The following is an 18,644-nucleotide window of genomic DNA, read 5'->3' on the forward strand; positions in this document are numbered from 1 at the left end:
CAGTGCTCCGTTCCCTCACATTTGCAGAAGGAACTGGAGTCCAGAGTTCCAACCTAGCCTAGGACCCTGGAGGCCAGGATTCAAGTCTAAACTTGATTCTACTTTCTGAGCCTGACTTCCTTGCTGCTTGACTCACCTGTGATGAGCCAGCCATTAACCAGGTGAGGACATAAATCATTTCTAGCTACAAGTAGGCATCCTCTTGCGGTTCCCTCTTTGCTCTTTCAACTTGCCATCCTTTGCTTCACTATCCCACCTCTCTTTTCCTTTCCTTCCATCTCCTATTTCTTTCCCTTTTGTCTCTTTTCCAAACAGTGTTGAAGTCCTTCCTACACACACTCTATTTTTGTCCCCATCACCCTTCTTCTCCCCTCCCCCCCACATACACACTTCCTGTTCTTCTATCTCTCTTTCCACCTCAGGAAAGCTTTGAAATAAACAGGCATTGGGGGAAGGGGGAAGGGAAGGAAAGAAGGAAGGGTCCCTCGATGATCCTGCTGGAAGAAAAGAGAGGAGGCAGTGAGGAAAGAACACTGGAGATTCCGAGTGAGAAGACCACAGTTTCAATCCTAGCATCGTTACATACCTGTGTGACCTTGGGGAAGTCACTTTACTTGTCTAGTTCTAAGTTTCTTATCTGTAAAATGAGGGCATTGCTTATCAATCCTTAGCCCCGATCTCGAAGCTTCTTTCCACATCTAAATTCAGACTGGGATGAGAAGGTTGGCCTAAGGGGGTGGTGGCTGCGTGGGTTAGCAGGGGATGCCCCTGGGAAAGGTGGGTTTTTGAAACTTGAATGAGTTCAATTTCAGCTCTGCTCAAGACTAATACATAGAGGGTACCGAGTGGCTGGAAGGGATTTCCCAGTGCCCAGGAGGTAGGCCGGCCAACTTCTCCAGTCCACCTTAAGAGAACAATGTTTAAGGCACACCGCGATGACCTTACAAAAACAAGTTTGCTTTAAGTGTAGCAGTGCCCTCTGTCTCCCGTTACTCCTACCAGTTGCCTTTTAAACTACCTTAAATCAATTCTGAGCTGAAAGCCCTTCTCGGGATGACTGTGGTAGGGGGTTGGGGGGTGTAGAGAGGTTTTCTGAACTGGTACATTGTTGAAAAGCGAGCCCCATCCGAATGCTAGGCAACGGCGGAGTGGGGGTGCTGGAAGACGTTATCGGAGGGATCGGGAGAGGAAAGGCAGCAGCCAGAGAGGAAGGGGAGGAGGAAGAGGAGGACCCTGCTGGGGGAAGCAGGACTGAACAAGAGGGAAAAGGAAGCCTTTTGGAGTAAGGGAGCGGGCAGCTGCGCGCTTCCGGGAGGGCGCGGGGCTGGAGCAGCCCCAATCCTGGGCTATTGTAGGTGCGGCTGGGGGAAAGCCGGCGCAGACTCGGGAGCGCTGAGGCTGAGCTGCGGTGGGGGTGGCGGGCGGACAGACTATGTGATTGTCTGTGGAAGGCGGCCGATTTTCCCGAGTGTTTGGGAAAGGCTCCTGGGCAGCGCACGGGCACCACGGCCAAGATTGACCAGGTCAGTGCAGCCGGCGCACTCTTCCGCGCGCGCGCGCGGATACACACACGCACGCACACACACAGACACACTCACACACTCACACACACACTCACTCACTCCTCCCCATCCCTTCCATCTCTCAGTCTCTCGCTCGCTCTCTCTGCCTCTCTCTCTTCTTCTCTTCTTTCTTCCCGTCTCCTCTCTCTTCTTCGTTCTTCCTTTGCCTCTGTCTCTTGCCTCTCTCACGTCTAGGTCTTTCCTCCCTTGCCCCTAAGTTACCCCCCCCTTTTCTAGGTCTGGGTCTGTCTGTCTGAGTCTGTCTCTCCCTCTCTCTTTCTCCCTCCTGTTTCTCCTCCTCTCCATTCTTTCTCTCCATCCTCCCCATCTCCTCTCTTTTTTGTCTCTCCCCCCCATCCTTACTCCCTCCATCATCTCTCTCCCCCCCTCCATCCTTCCTTCTCCCCTTCCCCCCTTTTCTCACTTAACCCTCCTCTCTCTCGCCCCCCCCCCACCGCACATGAGGGCTTCTCAAAAATAACCGCGGCGTGGCATCTCTCTTGCTGCGCCAGGTCGGTTCCCTTTTCTGGTTTGGGGGGAGGGGGGAAGAGAGAGGCAGGGCGGAGGAAAGAGGAGAAGGGACGGGGGAGGGGCGAGGGAGGGAAAGGTAGAAGATTGTCATATTTCTGCTCCATCCGCCCGTCTGGTTGCCCGCACCGGGCTCGCTCCTCGCTCACTTGCCGCTCTCCTCTCGATTCCCCACAGCAGAGCCCCATGGAGCCTGCCCGAGGCTCTCGCCGGCTCCGCTCCTGGTCCCTGCTCTTCCTGCTTCTGGCAGCGTCCCATAGCTGGTCAGGTAAGTAACGAGGCTCACCTGCTGCCAGGTGTCTCCAACGTGTGCATTTTTGGGTGGCAGTTTGGGAGCTTCCCTCTCCCCCTCCCTCCCGCCTTCCTTCCTCCTCCTCCTCCTCCTCTCTCTGCAGTCTGCCCTCCCTCCTGCTCTCCCCTCCCCAGTCGTTCCCCTTCTCCAACACACACAGTGGGAATGTTTTCCAGACATTCTGCTATGTTGGGCACAGGAGGATTGGAGTATTTGGAAAAGAGCACTGGGCTTGGAGTCAGAACTGGGTTCAAATCTGCTACTTCCTTGCTGTGTTATCTTTGGCAAGTCGTTTCACCCTTCCAAGTCTCCATTTCTTCCTCTATAAGTGGGGGTTGGACTAGAGGTTCTCCAAAGGCCCTTCCAGCTCTAATATTCTGTGATTCTGTGCTTTATGTAGGCAGAGGGATGGATATAGGTTGAGAAGGCCAGAGGCACCGAGGAGAGATTGGTATGGAGCTGGCAAAGGGTTTAGCCCCTGATTCCTCACATTCCTGGGGCCTCCCCAAACCCTTAATGCCAAAGGGCTCTCAGTCCCCTGATCTTCTTCCATCTGTAAGAAGATGGGCCACCTTGCACCCTACTGTCCAACTTCTACTGCAGTGCTTTCTAACCTGACCTAATGACTATGCCTTTACTGCCTTCTGAGAAGCTCGATTAGCTAACCCCTTGCCAGGACTTCCCTGTGGGAAAGCAGGGGGATCTGCTTTGGTCCTAGGAGGGCTCAAACATTCTCATTCTCTCTCTCTCCCCCTCTCTCCCTCTCTCTCCCTCCCTCTCCCAATCACATGTTTTTATGTAAGAAAGAGGGGTTCTCTTTAACCTTAGCTGGTGAACCCCTGATTTCATTCCATTAATGTCTGGGGCATGGTAGGCAGATTTGCATGGGAACGGGGAGCTCCTGAGATAACAACAGTCCACACTTCTTTGAAATACTGTGACTTTTTCTTGTGGTCAATGAAAACATAGCATCTAATGTTCCTCTTCTTTCTTCCTATTTTTCTGTCTTGTTTCTTCTCATTCTGCCACTTCCTACTGCCTTCCTTCTCAACCAGTATACCAGTAAGCTCCACTCCCCGGGAGCCACGGTATTGCAAGCAGGGTGCTAAGCTCCTCAATGGCCATAAAGGCCATCCTATCTTCATATCATTTTACTCAATGTGTGACAAGTCACTTTTCCTCTTGGTGACTGTTTATTCCTCTTTAAATGAGGTTGGATTATATTGTCTAAGATTTCTTTCACCTCTAATATTCTGTATCCTAAGGCCCCTTTCAGTCCTATATTGTATGTTCTGAGGTTTCTTCCGGCTCTGATAGCCTATGTTCTATTTAGCAAAATCCCTCTCAGACTTAACATTCTATGCATCTGCTTGAACACAACAGCATGTTGTTTGTATATGATCTAAGAGTATGGCCTAATTCTAATAATGTATATAATGTATATTCTTTAGTCACAAGCCAAGAGGTATGTTACAGTTCCAGCCTTTTAAAACAAGGATACTTCCCCAAGAGGCGTTTGTGCGTAGGGGCAAATGGGGATTATAAAAGCCCCTTTAGTAAGGGTGAGAAATTGTAGGATTATAAAATTGAAAGTGACCACAGAGGCCATCTGGTCCAGCTTCTTCATTTTACAGATGAGGAAACTGAGGCTGAAGGACATCAAGTAACTTGCCCAAGGTCATAGGCTGAATTTGAACCCAGGCTCCTCTACTCTACAACTAGTTCTCTTTCCGTGACACCATTACCTTTCGGGGACCCACTGAATCTGTGATGTGTTGTAGTAAGCAGCAATCTCAGGCCTTGAGCAGGGGAGGAAAGAAGAGAAATTAATATCCATTTCTGCTATGCCTTCACAGTTTTCTGCATTGAGGGGGCCTATGGTACCTCTCCCTCTGCTCTTCTGTTCCATACATATACTGATAATGGAGTTGGTTAAAAGAAGGCAGATACTGTGATTGTAAATTTAGAGCTGGAAGAGATCTTAGAAGTCATTTAATCTAACCCCTACTCACTTTACAGATGAGAAACTGACTCCCAGAGAGGTTGTGACTTGCCTAAAGTCTCCCTGGTAGTAAGTGGGAGAGCTGAACCCAGAACCCATGCCTCCATATTCAGCTTTGTTTTCACTGTGCCCCAGGGACGGTATCCTTATCTCCCATCTTTCTGGTCTGGCTACCCCCACTAAAATAAAAAACACAAACCAAACGCATTTCAAGAGATTGTAGTTGAGCCAATGCTGACAGGAAGGAAGACTTGAAGCATTTGTATATTTCATGTCACCCTGGTGAATTACATCTGAAATCTGACCTTTCCCAAACTGGCCAGATGTGCCCTAGAAATTCATGAGTTACTATCTAGCTATCTTTCTGACCATCCTTTTCCGGAGCCTGGAAAGAACATGATTCTTCCTCAGCGACCACTTGTTAATTTTCCTAAGTGGGAACTCTCAGCCAGGGTAGATTTTTAAGCTCTGGGCCTCATGGGTTGCTCCTTCCAGATTTTTCCCTGTTTGGATATATCTGGTTCTGCCAAAGCAGACAGTGACACTGATTAACAAGTGTTAAGATTGGCTGCCTGTTTATTTTGGGTGACCATTGCTTGGAATACTAACACCCCTCTCCTGTGACAGCCTTCTAGCAAATCTTCCCTTCTTTGCCTATAAAAACAATCTATAAACTGGCAAAGATTAAATCATAAAACTCCCGTTCCAATCCATTCAGCATCAATAGGCTGAGAAAGTGGAAACTGTGGAGGGGGCTGCATGAACGTTACAATAAATAAATCTTTTGAGCCTTAATTCTTTTCACAGAGGATAAATTTCTCTGCTGAAGAGGATGAATGGGATTGAGGGGGTTGGATGGTCACTGTCTATTTTTACCTCTAAGGCAAGGCACTATAACTCACCTCTCCCATTGTCAGTATCTTCCATTCTCTGTGCTAAGCCCAGGATGCAAACTCTGAACCTCTGAGCAATGCAGGGAGTCCCTTCTGACAGGGTGGTGCACAGAATTCACCTGGTTTGGCTGACTCACACATTCATTTCTTTGCAATTGATCCAAGCCTGGGAGTGATAAAGCATGAGATAGTAGAAACAGCACTGGAGTTTGAAGACTTGGGTTCAAATTTTAGCTCTACCACTTAGCTGTCAGGCAAATCCAAACCCTTTTCTGAGCCTCGGCTTAGTTCTCCAAAAAACAAGGGAGGGTTGGGCTCGGTGAACTAGCTAAGGTCCCTTTCATCTCTGATATTCATTGGTTCAGTGAATTTATGAGAGGGCAAGAAAAGGGACTGGACTAGGGGGCAGAGGAGGTGGGATGGAGCAGGCAAACAGTTTTTGTTAGAAATTGGATTTGTTCAAATGAGAAACTATAAAATGTCTCGTTTGGAAGGCAGCTTCTAAATGAATGACTGCTGGTGTCTGATGCAGAACCTGCCATTACCGCTTGAAAAATAGTATGATCATGTGATGCCTGCCAGGATCACGTGACCTAGGCTTGTTGGGGGTTCAGCATATGAATTTGGAAAAGGGGGTGGTGCTTTTGAGATAAATTCAGCTTATAACACTGCAAAAGGAAGGGTTCTGAGGAGATGCAAATGAACTTTGTTCTTAGAACTGAAAAGAACCAAAATGTCCAGAACCAACAATAGCTCCCATGTGGTATCGCAAAAGGAGGATTTCCATTTCCCGTTCCCTTGGGTTCCGAGAGCAGAAATTTGGGGGTTGATCAGTTCCAAATCCCTGGCTGGTGACTCTTCAGTGAGCACCCTGCTATCTCCCTGCTTATTGGTGTGAAGCTGGAGAAATTCAGCCTCAGTTTCTTTCTCTAGATAATGGCAGTGTTGGTTTAGAAAAGGGGCCTCTTTACCTTTTTGTATCATAGATCCCAGGGCCTTTTGAAGCCTATAGGCTGCTTTCCAGAGTAATGTTTTCAAATAACTGAAGAAAATGCTAAATTTCAGTTAAAGCTAATGAAAATAAAGATGTAATTTGTTTTCTGTCCAAGCTCATAAACCCCCTCAAATCTATCTTGGACCCTCAGGTTAAGAGCCCCTCTGCTCAAGGATCTTCCAGCATTTGGTTTTTATATTCGAACGCCCTGTCTTTCAATACTTATGTTCTGCCAGGTTTGATGGTCTCTGGTCCAGGGTTCCAGGGTCCATTCCAGTGCTGATTCTACTATGTTCTGTGAACTAAGTGGGGGCTGTGTTGGCATCCAGCTGCCAGGTGGTGGATTTGGTCTTCCAATGACCTTTGGCCTTTCCTCCCCATCATAATATTTTGCTAATACAGTTTAATTTCCCTTACCCCTTAGACTTCATTTCACTTCCTTTTTCATGGGAAGAGAGAATTTTACTGCTGATGTGTCAGAGGCACTTTTAAACTGATGGGGGTATTTTTCATTTATGATTATGTAGTGAGCAGTGATGTTTTCTAAGTGCTTTTTAGTCATTAGCTGTTCACTGCCGCAGCCTTTTAAATCCAAGCCTAGTCTCCTAACCTAGTGGAAAGAGCCTGGATTGGGGGTAGAATCGAGAAGAACTTTGTTGAGTTTAAGCTTCTGCTGATACCATTGTATGACCTTGGGCTCTACTCTCTGACCCTCAGTTTGGTCATCTATAAGATAAAGGGGTGGGTCCAGATGATCTCTAAGCACCCTTCCAGCTCTGACTTTTTAGGTTCTGAACATATAGAGGCACAATAGAAAGATGACTTCAATGGCAGTTGGGAGACACGGGTTCTAGAGCTATCATCCCTGAATTACTGTATGATCTTGTGCAAGTTTCTTTTCCCTTGCTGGATGTCAGTTTCTTCCTCTGTCAAATGAGTAAGTTGACCTGGATGGTCTCTAAGGGGCATCCTATCATTTGTGGCACCTTCCACGTGTAGCAATGGAGGTAAATTACTTTAGTGACAGAACGGTAGTGAAGGTTTGGGATTTTTTGCTTCCAAAGTGTGGATCCTCCAGGCGCAGCCCTGGCAAATGTCTCTAATCGAAAATGCTTCAGAGTATGGGGTGCTTGGGGAGGGTATTGATGGAATCCCTGTGACTGCGGCTTCATAGAAGGGGTTTCAGCTCAGGGCAATGTTTTATGACTAAGTTACAGTTCATTTCTCCGAAATCCCCAGCTGATCATGGAAACAGTGACAGACCCTTGGCCTGTATGAATAATACATCGAGTGTGACTTAACCATAGCCAGCCCATTGATAAGGGAGCCCCAGGCCCGAGCCAGAGCTGATTTCTTAACCGGGAGTCCTAGCACCTGGGGAATTTGGTAATCCAAAGCTGGAATCTTCCTCCTGTAGTTTTTCTGTGCCCTTTTTCCAGCAGATGGAGAGGAGGTGGATGAGGAGGAAGGGAGTTCTAAAAGTGTTACATGAATTCAACAAGCTTGTGTTCTCATTGCTTTGGTTTGCTGAGAGCGACAGGTTATTTTCTTATGTGGAATCTTTGGGCCGAGGGTCTTTTTTTGTTTTGAGTTGGATTTTTTTTTTAAACATGCCCAAACCGTAGGCTTCTAGGCTTTTTGAAAAAAAACGTAGCCTTCCTTGTGGGGTGGCAGAGCTGAGCTGAGTTCAGGCAGACGTAGTTTAGCTATGTGCTACTGTGAAATGAAAGGAGATTTTGGCTTGTTATGAGGAAGGCTTTCTAATAACCAGAGCTACCTAGCAAGAGAATAAGTTGCCCCAATAGACAGTGAGTTCCCTGTCTTTGGAAGTATTTAAGCAGAGACTGGGATGCCCACTTGTCAGGGCTGTTGTGGAGAGGATTCCTAACCATAGTGGGGTTAGACGAGATGCCTTGTGAGGTCCCTTCCAACTCCAGGATATTATGATTGTTAAAGGGTGATGTGGTGAGAAGTGACATGGCACAACGAAACTAATATTGGGTTTTGAATCAGAGGATTCAAGTCCTAGTTCTGCCTGGTTGTGGGACCTTAACCTCTCTGGGTCTCAATTTCCTCAGCTGTAAAATGAGGGGGTTGGACTTTTTGTTGTTGTTCCATCGTTTTTCAGTTGTGTCTGACTCTTCATGACCCCACTGGGGTTTTATTAGCAAAGATACTAGAGTGGTTTGCCATTTCCTTCTCCAGTGCATTTTACAGATGGGGAAACTGGGGCAAACAGAGGGAAATGACTAGTCCAGGGTCACACAGCTAGTAAGTATCTAAGGCTGCATTTGAACTCAGGTCTTCCTGACTCTAGGCCTGGGGCTCTATTCACTGCACCACCTAGCTGCCCTGGGGTTGGACTAGCTGATTAAACTCCCTCTTGGCTCCAAATCTATGATTCCAAAACCCTAACTCCAGGTATCTCTTGGAGAAATGTAAGTTGAAATTGATGGCAGGTTTAACAAGGCATGGATTTGTAGAATATTAGAGCTGAAAGGGACATTAGAACATATACAACTTTATAGTTAGAAGAGATATTAGAACACAGAACATAGGGAAGGGAAGGAGAAAGAATAAGCATTCATATAGCACCTACTATGTGCCTGGTTTTTTTGTTTGTTTTTTTTACAAATATTATTTCATTTGATTCTCACAAAAATCTGTGAGGTAGGTGCCATTATTATTTCCATTTTACAGTTGAGGAAACTGAGGCAGAGAGTGGTTAAGTGACTTTTCCAGAGTCACACAGCTAGTAAGTATCTAAAGCTGGATTTGAACTGAGCTTCCTGACTCCAGGCCTCGTGTACCTACAGTTCACCACCAGCTGTCTCTAGATTAGAATCTTGGAATTAGAAAGGATCTTGAGACACAGCCTATCAGAGTTAGAAGGGATCTTGGAACACAGACTTCCAGATAGAGTGATATAAGGGGAAATACTCAGGCTCTAGAGTCAGAGGTCCTGGGTTCAAATCTTACCTCTGACACTATATGACCAAGGGCAAGTCGCTTAAATTCCTTGGCCTCAGTTTCTTCATCTGTAAAATAAGGATATTGGACTAGATAGCCTCTGAGGTCCTTTCTTGTTAGCTCTAGACTCTATAATCAGAAGGATCTTGGAAAACAGAATTTTAGAATATAAAATTTCAGACTGAGAAGGGACCTTGGAAATCTAATTCAACACCCTCATTTTGCCAATGAGGAAACGGAGGTCCTAAAGGTTGCCTGAAGTCTTGCTTCCTCTGCATTTTTCTCTGCAGTGTTCCTGTTGATCGGTGAAATGGGGCAGGGGGCATGCAGTAATCCCCTAGAGTTTTTCTGAGAAGTGTTACCATCACAGAACATGAGAACCAAAATGAGTTCCAGATCCACGCAACTATGAAGGAAACATTTATTTTCACAGCCGAAACTGCTTTCCTGTTAACTTCCAGGGTTCCTGGGACAGAAAATCCTTGCTGAGCCTAATACAAGATTTATTTACCCCGCTGGGCCCCTAGTCCAGAGGGATGCAGAATAGCTGATCTGGAAGTTGGGAATGATGTAGGATTGGTTCTTTATGTCTGTAAAATTTTCTAGCGCATCAGTTTTGAGCATCAGCCTGGATGGCCAACGCTTACAGCTGTGGGCTACAAGATAAGATCAGGTGGGCCTGTCAGGGAGGTGAATTGAGTGAGTGAGCAAATGAACTTTGGAGCCAGGAAAGGTGGTGGAGATAGGTGGGTGGTAATCACAGAACCTACACTGACCATAGTTCTGAGAACCCAGTACTTTAACTCACAGAATCATTGTGTTGGAGTTGAGAGGTGCTAGGCCACAGAAGACAGAATGGCAAAAATGGAAGGGATTTAAAGACCATCTAATCGAGCCCCTTGTCTTACGGGGGAGCAAACTGAGGGCCAGAGAGGAGAAGTCACTTGCTTAATGTTTCTCAACTGCTTAGTCACTGAGCTGGCATTAAATTTAACCCAGGTCTCCTGACAACTAGTCCAGTATTCTTTCCATGATCTCATACCAATTTCACATGACAGTCTGCTCTCCTAGCTGACAAAAACAACAATAATCATAATAACTAAAACACAGAACACTTTAAGGTTTAGAAAGTATTTTCACCTCATTTGAGCTTCGCAACAACCCTGTTAAGGTCCATTTTTCAGATGAGGAAAATGAGGCACCAGAGAGGTCAAGTGACTTTTTTTTTAACATTAATATTTTACTTTAATATGTTTCATCTGTAGGAAAGAAAAATTCTGATAAGTTATACAACAAATTCTAATCCAAATACAGTATTAACTCCAGAATAATTCAGATCATGGGAAATTTTTCGTAATTATACAAGACTTTTTTGCAAGCTGTGCATCACAAATACTTTAAAAGGGGAAATACAGGCACCAGTCAAGTGACTTTTTAAAAAATTATTTTTTATTAATTTATTTTTATTTGTCACCAATCACTTCCATGAGCTTTTGAGTTTTAAAATTTTCTCCCCTCTCCTCCCCACCTCCCTCCCCAAGATGGCGCTCAATCTGATATAGGTTATGTGTATACATTCCTGTTAAACATATTTTCACATTAGTCATGTTACAAGGCAGAATTAGGACCAATAGGAGGAACTGCCAGAAAGAGGAAACAAAACAAACAAAAAAAAAGCAAATAGTATGCTTTGATCTGTATTCAAACTCCATAGTTCTTTCTTCCGATGTGGATAGCATTTTCCATCATGAGGCCTTTGGAGATATCTTAGATCTTTGCATTGCTGAGAAGGGCTAAGTCTATCAACATTAGTCATCACACAATGTGACTGTTACTATGTACAATGTTCTGGTTCTGCTAACTTCACTCAGCATCAGTTCATACAAGTCTTTCTAGGTTTTTCTGAAGTCTGCCTGCTCATCATTTCTTACAGCACAATAGTATTCCATTACATTCATGTACCACAACTTGTTCAGCCATTCCCCAATTGATGGGCATCCCCTCAATTTCCAATTCTTGGCCTCCACAAAAAGAGCTGCTATAAATATTTTTGTACATGTGGGTCCTTTTCCCATTTGTATGATCTCTTTGGGATACAGCCCTAGAAGTGCTGTTGCTGAGTCAAAGGATATGCACAATTTTATAGCCCTTTGGGCATAGTTCCATATTGTTCTTCAGAATGGTTGGATCAGTTCACAACTTCACCAACAATGCATTAGTGTTCCAATTTTCCCACATCTTCTCCAACATTTATCATTTTCCTGTTTTGTCATGTTGGCCAGTCTGATAGATGTGATGAGGTACTTCAGAGTTGTTTTGATTTACATTTCTCTAATCAATAGTGATTTAGAACATTTTTTCATATGACTATAGATGGCTTTAATTTCTTCATCTGAGAACTGCCTGTTCATATCCCTTGACCATTTATCAATTGGGGAATGACATGTATTCTTTTAAATTTGATTTAATTCTCTATATATTTTAGAAATGAGGCCCTTATCAGAGACACTGGTTGTAAAAATTCTTCCCCAATTCTCTACTTTCCTTCTAATCTTGGTTGCGTTGTCTTTGTGCAAAAAGCTTTTCAGTTTAATATAATCAAAATTATTCATTTTGCATTTTGTAGTGTTCTCTCTCTCCTGTTTGGCCATGAATTCTTTTTTAAGAATTTTTTAAAAATTATTTTTATTTAGGATTAACAAACACCAAATAAAATGGGCATTCCCATATGCACAGAACAGAAAAGGAGGATTTGTACATAAAACTCAGATTTCTATTATGTATAGCTTGCTTTTCTTTTTAAGTATATAAGGTCAGCTTTTCAAAACTGCCATGCTTGTCTGTATTTCTTTATCGCTTTCCTCATATTCTTTGCATTAAAAAAATGCCTTATTGACCCTCTTTTCTTCCCTTCCTCACCCTCTTAACCCACCCTACCCCACTGCCCCCCACCATTGGAAAAAAAGAAAGAGAAAAAAAACCATTGTAACAGATATCCATAGTCAAGCAAAAAAAAAATTCCCACATTGTTTGTGTCTGAAAATGCACGTCAACATATGGAGTCCATCACCTCTTTGTCAAGAGGTGGGTAGCACATTCTTCATCTGGTCTTCTGGAATCATGGTTGGTCATTGCATCGATCAGGTTTCCCAAGTCTTTCAAAGTTGTTTTTCTTTACAGTGGTGTTGTTATTATATGGATTATCTTACTGGTTCTACTCTCTTCACGCTGACTCAGTTCATATAGGTCTTAACAGGTTTCTGTCAAGAGGATTTTGCCTGTGATCACATAGGTAGAAAGTGACAGAAGTGAGATTTGAACTCGGCTGTCTCTCGACTCCAAGAACAATGTTCTTTCCTCTATAGGATAAATATGTTTCATTGCGAATGATTGGATTGGGGAAAAGAGTGGACTAGAGGTCGAAACTGAGGTTCCACTGGCTTTACAGGTCCTCTTGACTTGGTCATGAAATGGTTTGCATAGGGATACTCTGTTGCTTAGGGTCAGGGTCAGAATTCAAACATGGGTCCTTGGGTCCAGTGCCTTTTCCCCGATACCACCAAGTAAGGCTGGCTTACTAGTTCTGTACTTATGGGAACAACACACATGTAGTTGATTTTGCATGTTTGATACATGGATACAATTCCCGTAAGTACAGAATTATCAAGCCAGAGGAGTCAAACTCATATAGATACAGGGCCACTATGTATCCTACAGACCACATGTTGACTTAGAAAGCAACAAGTTGATGTTATCTAGGTTCTTATTGCATTTTTATTTATTTTGTTAAATGTTTACCAATTACATTTTAATGTGGGTCAGCCCTCACTCAGACAGCGCTGTGTGTTTGACACCTGTGCGTTAGAGTACTGAACTTAAAGATATCTGGTTTTGAAACTTGGCTCTGACACTTACTGGCTAGGTACAAATCATTTACTTTCTCTGAGCCTCAGTTTTGTCATTTGTGAAATGGAGATAATATTTAGATTACTAGCTCTCAGAGTTTGAGGAAGGGAAGAGCTTTGTAAATCTTAAAGAAATGCTGTAATTGTTATATTTTTTTGAGAAGCAGAAGATTCTGACCTCAGAGCCAAAAGCCTTGGGTTCAGGGCTTGCCTATGACTCATACTGACATTGTAACCATAGCTAAGTCACTTAATCCCTCAGTGCCAGGCAAAGTCACAGAGAATGTGCCAATGCACTTTGAGAGAGGAGTGTTCTAGGGATTCCCTGTATACATGAAACCACAGGTCCAGACCATTGTTGTTTAGTTGTTTTCAGTTATGCCTGACTCTTTGTGACCCCATTTGGCATTTTCTTTTCTTTTCTTTTCTTTTCTTTTCTTTTCTTTTCTTTTCTTTTCTTTTCTTGTCTTGTCTTGTCTTGTCTTGTCTTGTCTTGTCTTGTCTTGTCTTGTCTTGTCTTTTTTGGTGAGGCAATTGGGGTTAAGTGACTTGTCCAGAGTCACACAGCTAGTAAGTAAATATTATGTGTCTGAGGCCAGATTTGAACCTCCTGACTCCAGGGCTGGTGCTCTATCCACTGCACCACCTAGCTGTCCTGATTTGGCATTTTCTTGACAAAGATGCTAGAGTGGTTTGCCATTTCCTTCTCCAGCTCATTTTAGAAATGAGGAAACTGAGGCAAATAGGGTTAAGTGACTTGCCCAGGCCACACAGCTAGTAAGTGTCTGAGGCCAGATTTGAACTCAGGAAGATAAATCTTCCTGTCTCCAGGGCTGGCTCCTTATTATTGCTGTTGTTATTATTTAGACTCCCTGTGAATGAGGCAGCATAGTATAAACCTTGGCCTTGAGTCAGAAGACCTGGGTTTTGGTACTGGTTCTACCACTTACTAACTGTGTGACCTTGGGCAAGTCACCCTCTCTGGGCTCACTTTCCACTTTTGTAAAATGAGTGGGTCAGACTCGGTGATCTTCCAGCTCTGATAAAACTTTGCATTCCCCTCCACCCCCCCCCACCCCTTCCGTGATTCTATGTCCTCTTTCTCTTTTATGGAATGTTAAGATATCTGAAATGAAAGTTTTTCCTCAAAGGAAAAGGGAGCCCCAAACCACACCCCATGTAACATCTGTGTCAGGTCCACAAAGTCTAGTGACTTGCACAATAGAGACAGCAGACAGAGGGTCTGCCCCCCTGTCTTGGGGCAGGTCAACATGACTTACGCTTACTGTGTCCGAGTTCCAGGCCAGCACTGCAAGGAGGAGCAAAGGTTAACTAATACTTGGTTCTTGGCTGAGACTTGGAACTAACAGTCCCATGAAAATATGTGCACCTTTAAATATGATATAAATTTGAATGAGAAGCATTGTAGATATAATGGGAAGACAGCCAAGCTTGTGAGTCAGGAGAACCTGGGTTCAGGCGTCACCTCTGACCCTTCTGGTTGGTGTGACCCTCAGCTAAATTCTCATTGCTTCCAGGCAACTCCGAGACTATCATCAGCGGAGAAGGTGCGCTTTGTCATTGTTAGAGAAAGTTCTCTCCAGAAACGCCCCCACACAACAATGAAACCACAGTTCTGATTGAAAAAAAAAATTGAATCAGATTCATGCATAAAAGGAGGATGGAGCGTTTCACTGTGAGACCACATGAAGGAAAAGTCAATTTTAGCTCAAGGTTTCTGGGAGGGCTTCATAGAGGAGGTGTCAGAGCAGGGCCTTGAATGAGGACTGAGTTGACTGCCTCTTGAGCTTTCAGCTCTCAGGGAGGTAACCGGGAAGCTCTCTCTGAAACCAGGACAGGTGTGGCTCTATTTAAAGCAAGAGTGTCTCTTTTGCAACCTTCCCGCACCTGCTCCCGCACTACAGAATTATCATTCAGCGTAAGCATGTCTGTTCACTTCACAGTTTTAAAGTGGTATATGTCGATTTCCCTGAGTGATTTCCCATTAATGCCAGCTCAAAAGCAGAGTGGCAGCTGTCGCCGCCACCAGGCCCTGTTATTCTCCTCCCTAGCAGAGTACTCACTCATTCATTCCCCAAAGGTACTAAGTTAGAAGCGCTTTGGTTGCTTGGAGAAAGGACCCCTTGGTGAGCTTGGCTAATCATCATTGCTTGAATTTCTATTTCATTTTACAATTTGCAAAACACTTTGTTGACATCAACCTTGTGAAGTAGTTTGTGTGAGTATTGTTATTTCCATTTTACAGATGAGAGAACCTAAGGTCCACGAAAAAAAAAAGTGACTTGTCCAGGATCATACAGCTTAGTTAGTGGCAGAGCTGGTACTCAAAACCAGATCTTTGGACTTTGAAACCAGGGCCCTTTCCTCAACACCGTGCTGTGTCCTTTCTTTAAAAGTCCCAAGAGTAGGAAGGTTGTGAGCCATTTCTGACCCTTGGCTGGCTGTCCTAAGCAAGCAAGAGGGAACGGATCTTCCTAGTTGCTTTTTCTGCTGGTAGATACCAGCCAGGCCACCGAAACACAATACCTCTCAACTAGGAATCCTAGAACTGAGTCGAAATCAGTTCTTATCAGAAGCTCTTAATACTTGGTGACTCGACAAGAGCGGGGCCCTGCTTCAGCCCCCCATATACACACACTTGTAGATCATTACAGCTAGAGGGGACTTTAACTAGTGGGATGTTAGAACTTAACTAATGTAGGACCGTCAGAACATTAGAGTAAGCAGAGATCACCTATGACTATTTAGAAGGTAGTGAGGTAGCATAGGGAGGTAGACTAGACTTACGATAGAGAGTCTCAAAGTAGGGGAGTTCAGATGCTGCCCCAGACACTCATTAGCTGTATGACCCTCAGTTTCCTCATCTGTAAAATGTAGATAATATTAGCCTTTAGCTCACAGGATTTTTGAGAGAATCAAATGAGATAACACATATAAAGCTCTTTGCAAACCCTAAAGTGTTATATAAATGCTAGCTAAAGACAAGTTCAGGAGATCCCTTAACACTATCTAGTTTAACCTGATCCTTTTACAGATGGAGAAGCTGAGTCCCAGAGGGAAGAAGGGACTTCTTACAAGGGAACTCCACTTTTCCCAGGAACATAAAAGAAATGACTCATTTGCCCACAGTGTTATCCCAGGAGGAATCACAGACTCATATCACAGAGGAGCGGGGCAGCCAGCCACCAGATGCTGTCAGGGCAGAGTTCTTGGGTAGAGCAGATTCAAACATGAACTCCTCGTACTATCTCACTCAGAGGTATATCTCTGTGAATCACTCTCCAGTGGAGCTGGAATGAAGCCAGGTTAGCTAATGAGCACAGAAAGCCATTTGGTGCTGGCTATTCTTAGCTGTTGCTGCACAGCAACTTCCCAATGGGAGGAGTAGCTCCCATGTTGATCTGCTGCAGGTATCCTGGCATGGGGCATGGCCAGCCATTCCCAAGATCCTCTGCTCTGATGAAAGATGAGCCATAGAATGAGAAAAGTCCCCTATGAGAATCTAGAGACCTGGGTCCTAGTCCTACTCATTTCCCTGATGTAATGTGAGATCTGGGCTTCGGTTTCCTCTTCTGTAAAATAAGAGGGCTGGATGACATGGTCCAAGAATGCCCTTCTGGCTTTGGCATTCTGTGGCTTTACTAGTTTGATTCTTTGTCACCTCCATTTCCCGTACATGCCAGAATTACTCTTTACCATCACATCTGCTCCCTTCCCCCGTCAGAGCCTTTTCTCCCTTCCCCTCCCCTTCCCTGGAAAAGGATCTGCTACTAGTCATGTCTACCCCAGTATGATATCTAATCTTAAGTTTCTTTCTCCTAGGAGGAGTTGAGTTTTTCATCTAGTTTTTAATTGGAAAGTGAAAGAATTTATACCTGGATGAAGGAACATCTATAAGTCCCAAGTGTCAGAGTTGGAAGAGACCTTAGTACAAACTCCTCATTGTAGAAAATGAGGCCCAGACAGAAAAGAATTGCCCCCCCATCACTTGGTAAGTTAGTCTTAGAGTCAGGATGAGGACCCAAGACTTTTGATTCTCCATCCTGTACTTTTTCCATTGAGCTAACTTTAGGCATCACTGAAGAGCAGGTGTGGAAAAGAATGGGAGTCTGGGTCATCTCTCTGTAATTATATCTCACTCTTTAGGCAGCTGGCCAACCCTGTCAGTTAGTTGGTGGAGACTGTCTGTGACATATAGCAGACCTGGGGGGCACAGAAATAGCTTAATGAGTGGATGTTGCAAAGAAGCAAATTTAGCAAAAATTTCCTAATAATTAAAGTTTAATAAAATGGATGCCCTACGTGGTAGTGGGCTCCCTTGTCACTGGGGGTCTTCAAAGATTAAGTGACCACTTGTGATCGATTGAATGGGGGTGCTAAACTTGAATTAGGAAGAGCTGGGTTCAGATCCCACCACAGACCCTTGCTAACAGCATGACGCTGGCCAAATGACTTAGCCTCATTGTCCTTTTCTGAAAAATGGGGATAAAAATAGCCTCTATCTCCCAGAGTGGTTGTGAGAATCAAATGAGATCATGTATACAAAGTGCTTTGGGAACCAGAAAGCACTGAATCGATGCCACTTATTAACACTCTGCTGTCGTGGGGAAACTTGTTTAGGTAGGACCGGAAGGCCTTTGAAGTCCTTTCTGGCTCTGAGAGTCTATAATGACTCCATGATGTCCTCTCTTGCTCTGTGCTATGCTGAGCTGCTTCAGGGGGAGAGCTGGAACAGGAAAGCTGAGCTGTATGACCTGGCCAAAGCCTCTGAGGCTCACCTATCGGGCTACTCTATTTAAACTATTGATCTTGCATGGAATCTCGGGCTTGCTCCCATCAGATCTAGTCAGTGCATTAACCCTGGCTGCCAGAAATGTGGACTACCTGAGCCCCAGAGGGTAGAGGTCATGTGCTGTGGGAAATACAGATTTCATTCATTTTTTTTCATTCTTTTAATCAGCATCCACTCATGGAATGTCAGAGCTAGAAAGGGCCTTAGAAATCACCTGATCAGACTCCATTTTACAGAGAAGGAAATTGAGGCCCAGAGAGGAGAAATTGCTTACCTGAGGTCGCCCAGCTAATAAGTATTGGAGGTAGGATCAAAATATATCCTCTCTGGATTCCAGTTAAACCCTTCATTTTACAGATGAGAAAACTGAGTCCCAGAGAAGGGTAGTGACTTGCCCAAGGACATGTGCAGATAAATGATATCTGAGCCTGAGTTTGACCTCAGTTGACCTCCAATAATCTTCAGCTACACCAAACTGCTTTTGTTGTTATTTTGTCATTTTTCAGTTGTGTTTGACTCTTTGTGACCCCATTTGGAGTTTTCTTGGCAAAGGTACTAGAGTGGTTTTGCCATTTCTTTCTCCAGCTCATTTTACAGAGTAGGAAACTGAGGCAAACAGAGTTAAGTGATTTGCCTAGGGTCACACAGCTTATAAGTGTCTGAGGCCAGATTTAAACTCAGGTCT

General features: G+C 44.3%; 1 protein-coding gene across 4 annotated transcripts in view; it reads left to right on the top strand.

Annotated features, from left to right (window-relative positions):
- Positions 1-1,017: 1,017 nt before the first annotated feature.
- The window catches only part of LOC110193727 (tyrosine-protein phosphatase non-receptor type substrate 1), an 85,960-nt gene continuing 68,333 nt past the window's right edge, over positions 1,018-18,644 (top strand). Inside the window, exons 1-2 of one of the 4 annotated variants that reach the window (XM_020965714.2) lie at positions 1,018-1,523; positions 2,268-2,358. In XM_020965714.2, the coding sequence (XP_020821373.1) occupies positions 2,277-2,358 (82 nt within the window). In that variant the 5' untranslated portion in view covers positions 1,018-1,523; positions 2,268-2,276. Of the gene's footprint in view, positions 1,524-1,607; positions 2,075-2,179; positions 2,359-18,644 lie in introns of those variants that run through there. The other 3 variants (XM_020965715.2, XM_020965716.2, XM_078150047.1) reach the window with 3 other exon arrangements.

Source organism: Phascolarctos cinereus, unplaced genomic scaffold (genome assembly GCF_003287225.1).
Source record: "Phascolarctos cinereus isolate Bilbo 61053 unplaced genomic scaffold, phaCin_HiC Scaffold_2;HRSCAF=192, whole genome shotgun sequence".
Taxonomy (NCBI): Eukaryota; Metazoa; Chordata; class Mammalia; order Diprotodontia; family Phascolarctidae; genus Phascolarctos; species Phascolarctos cinereus.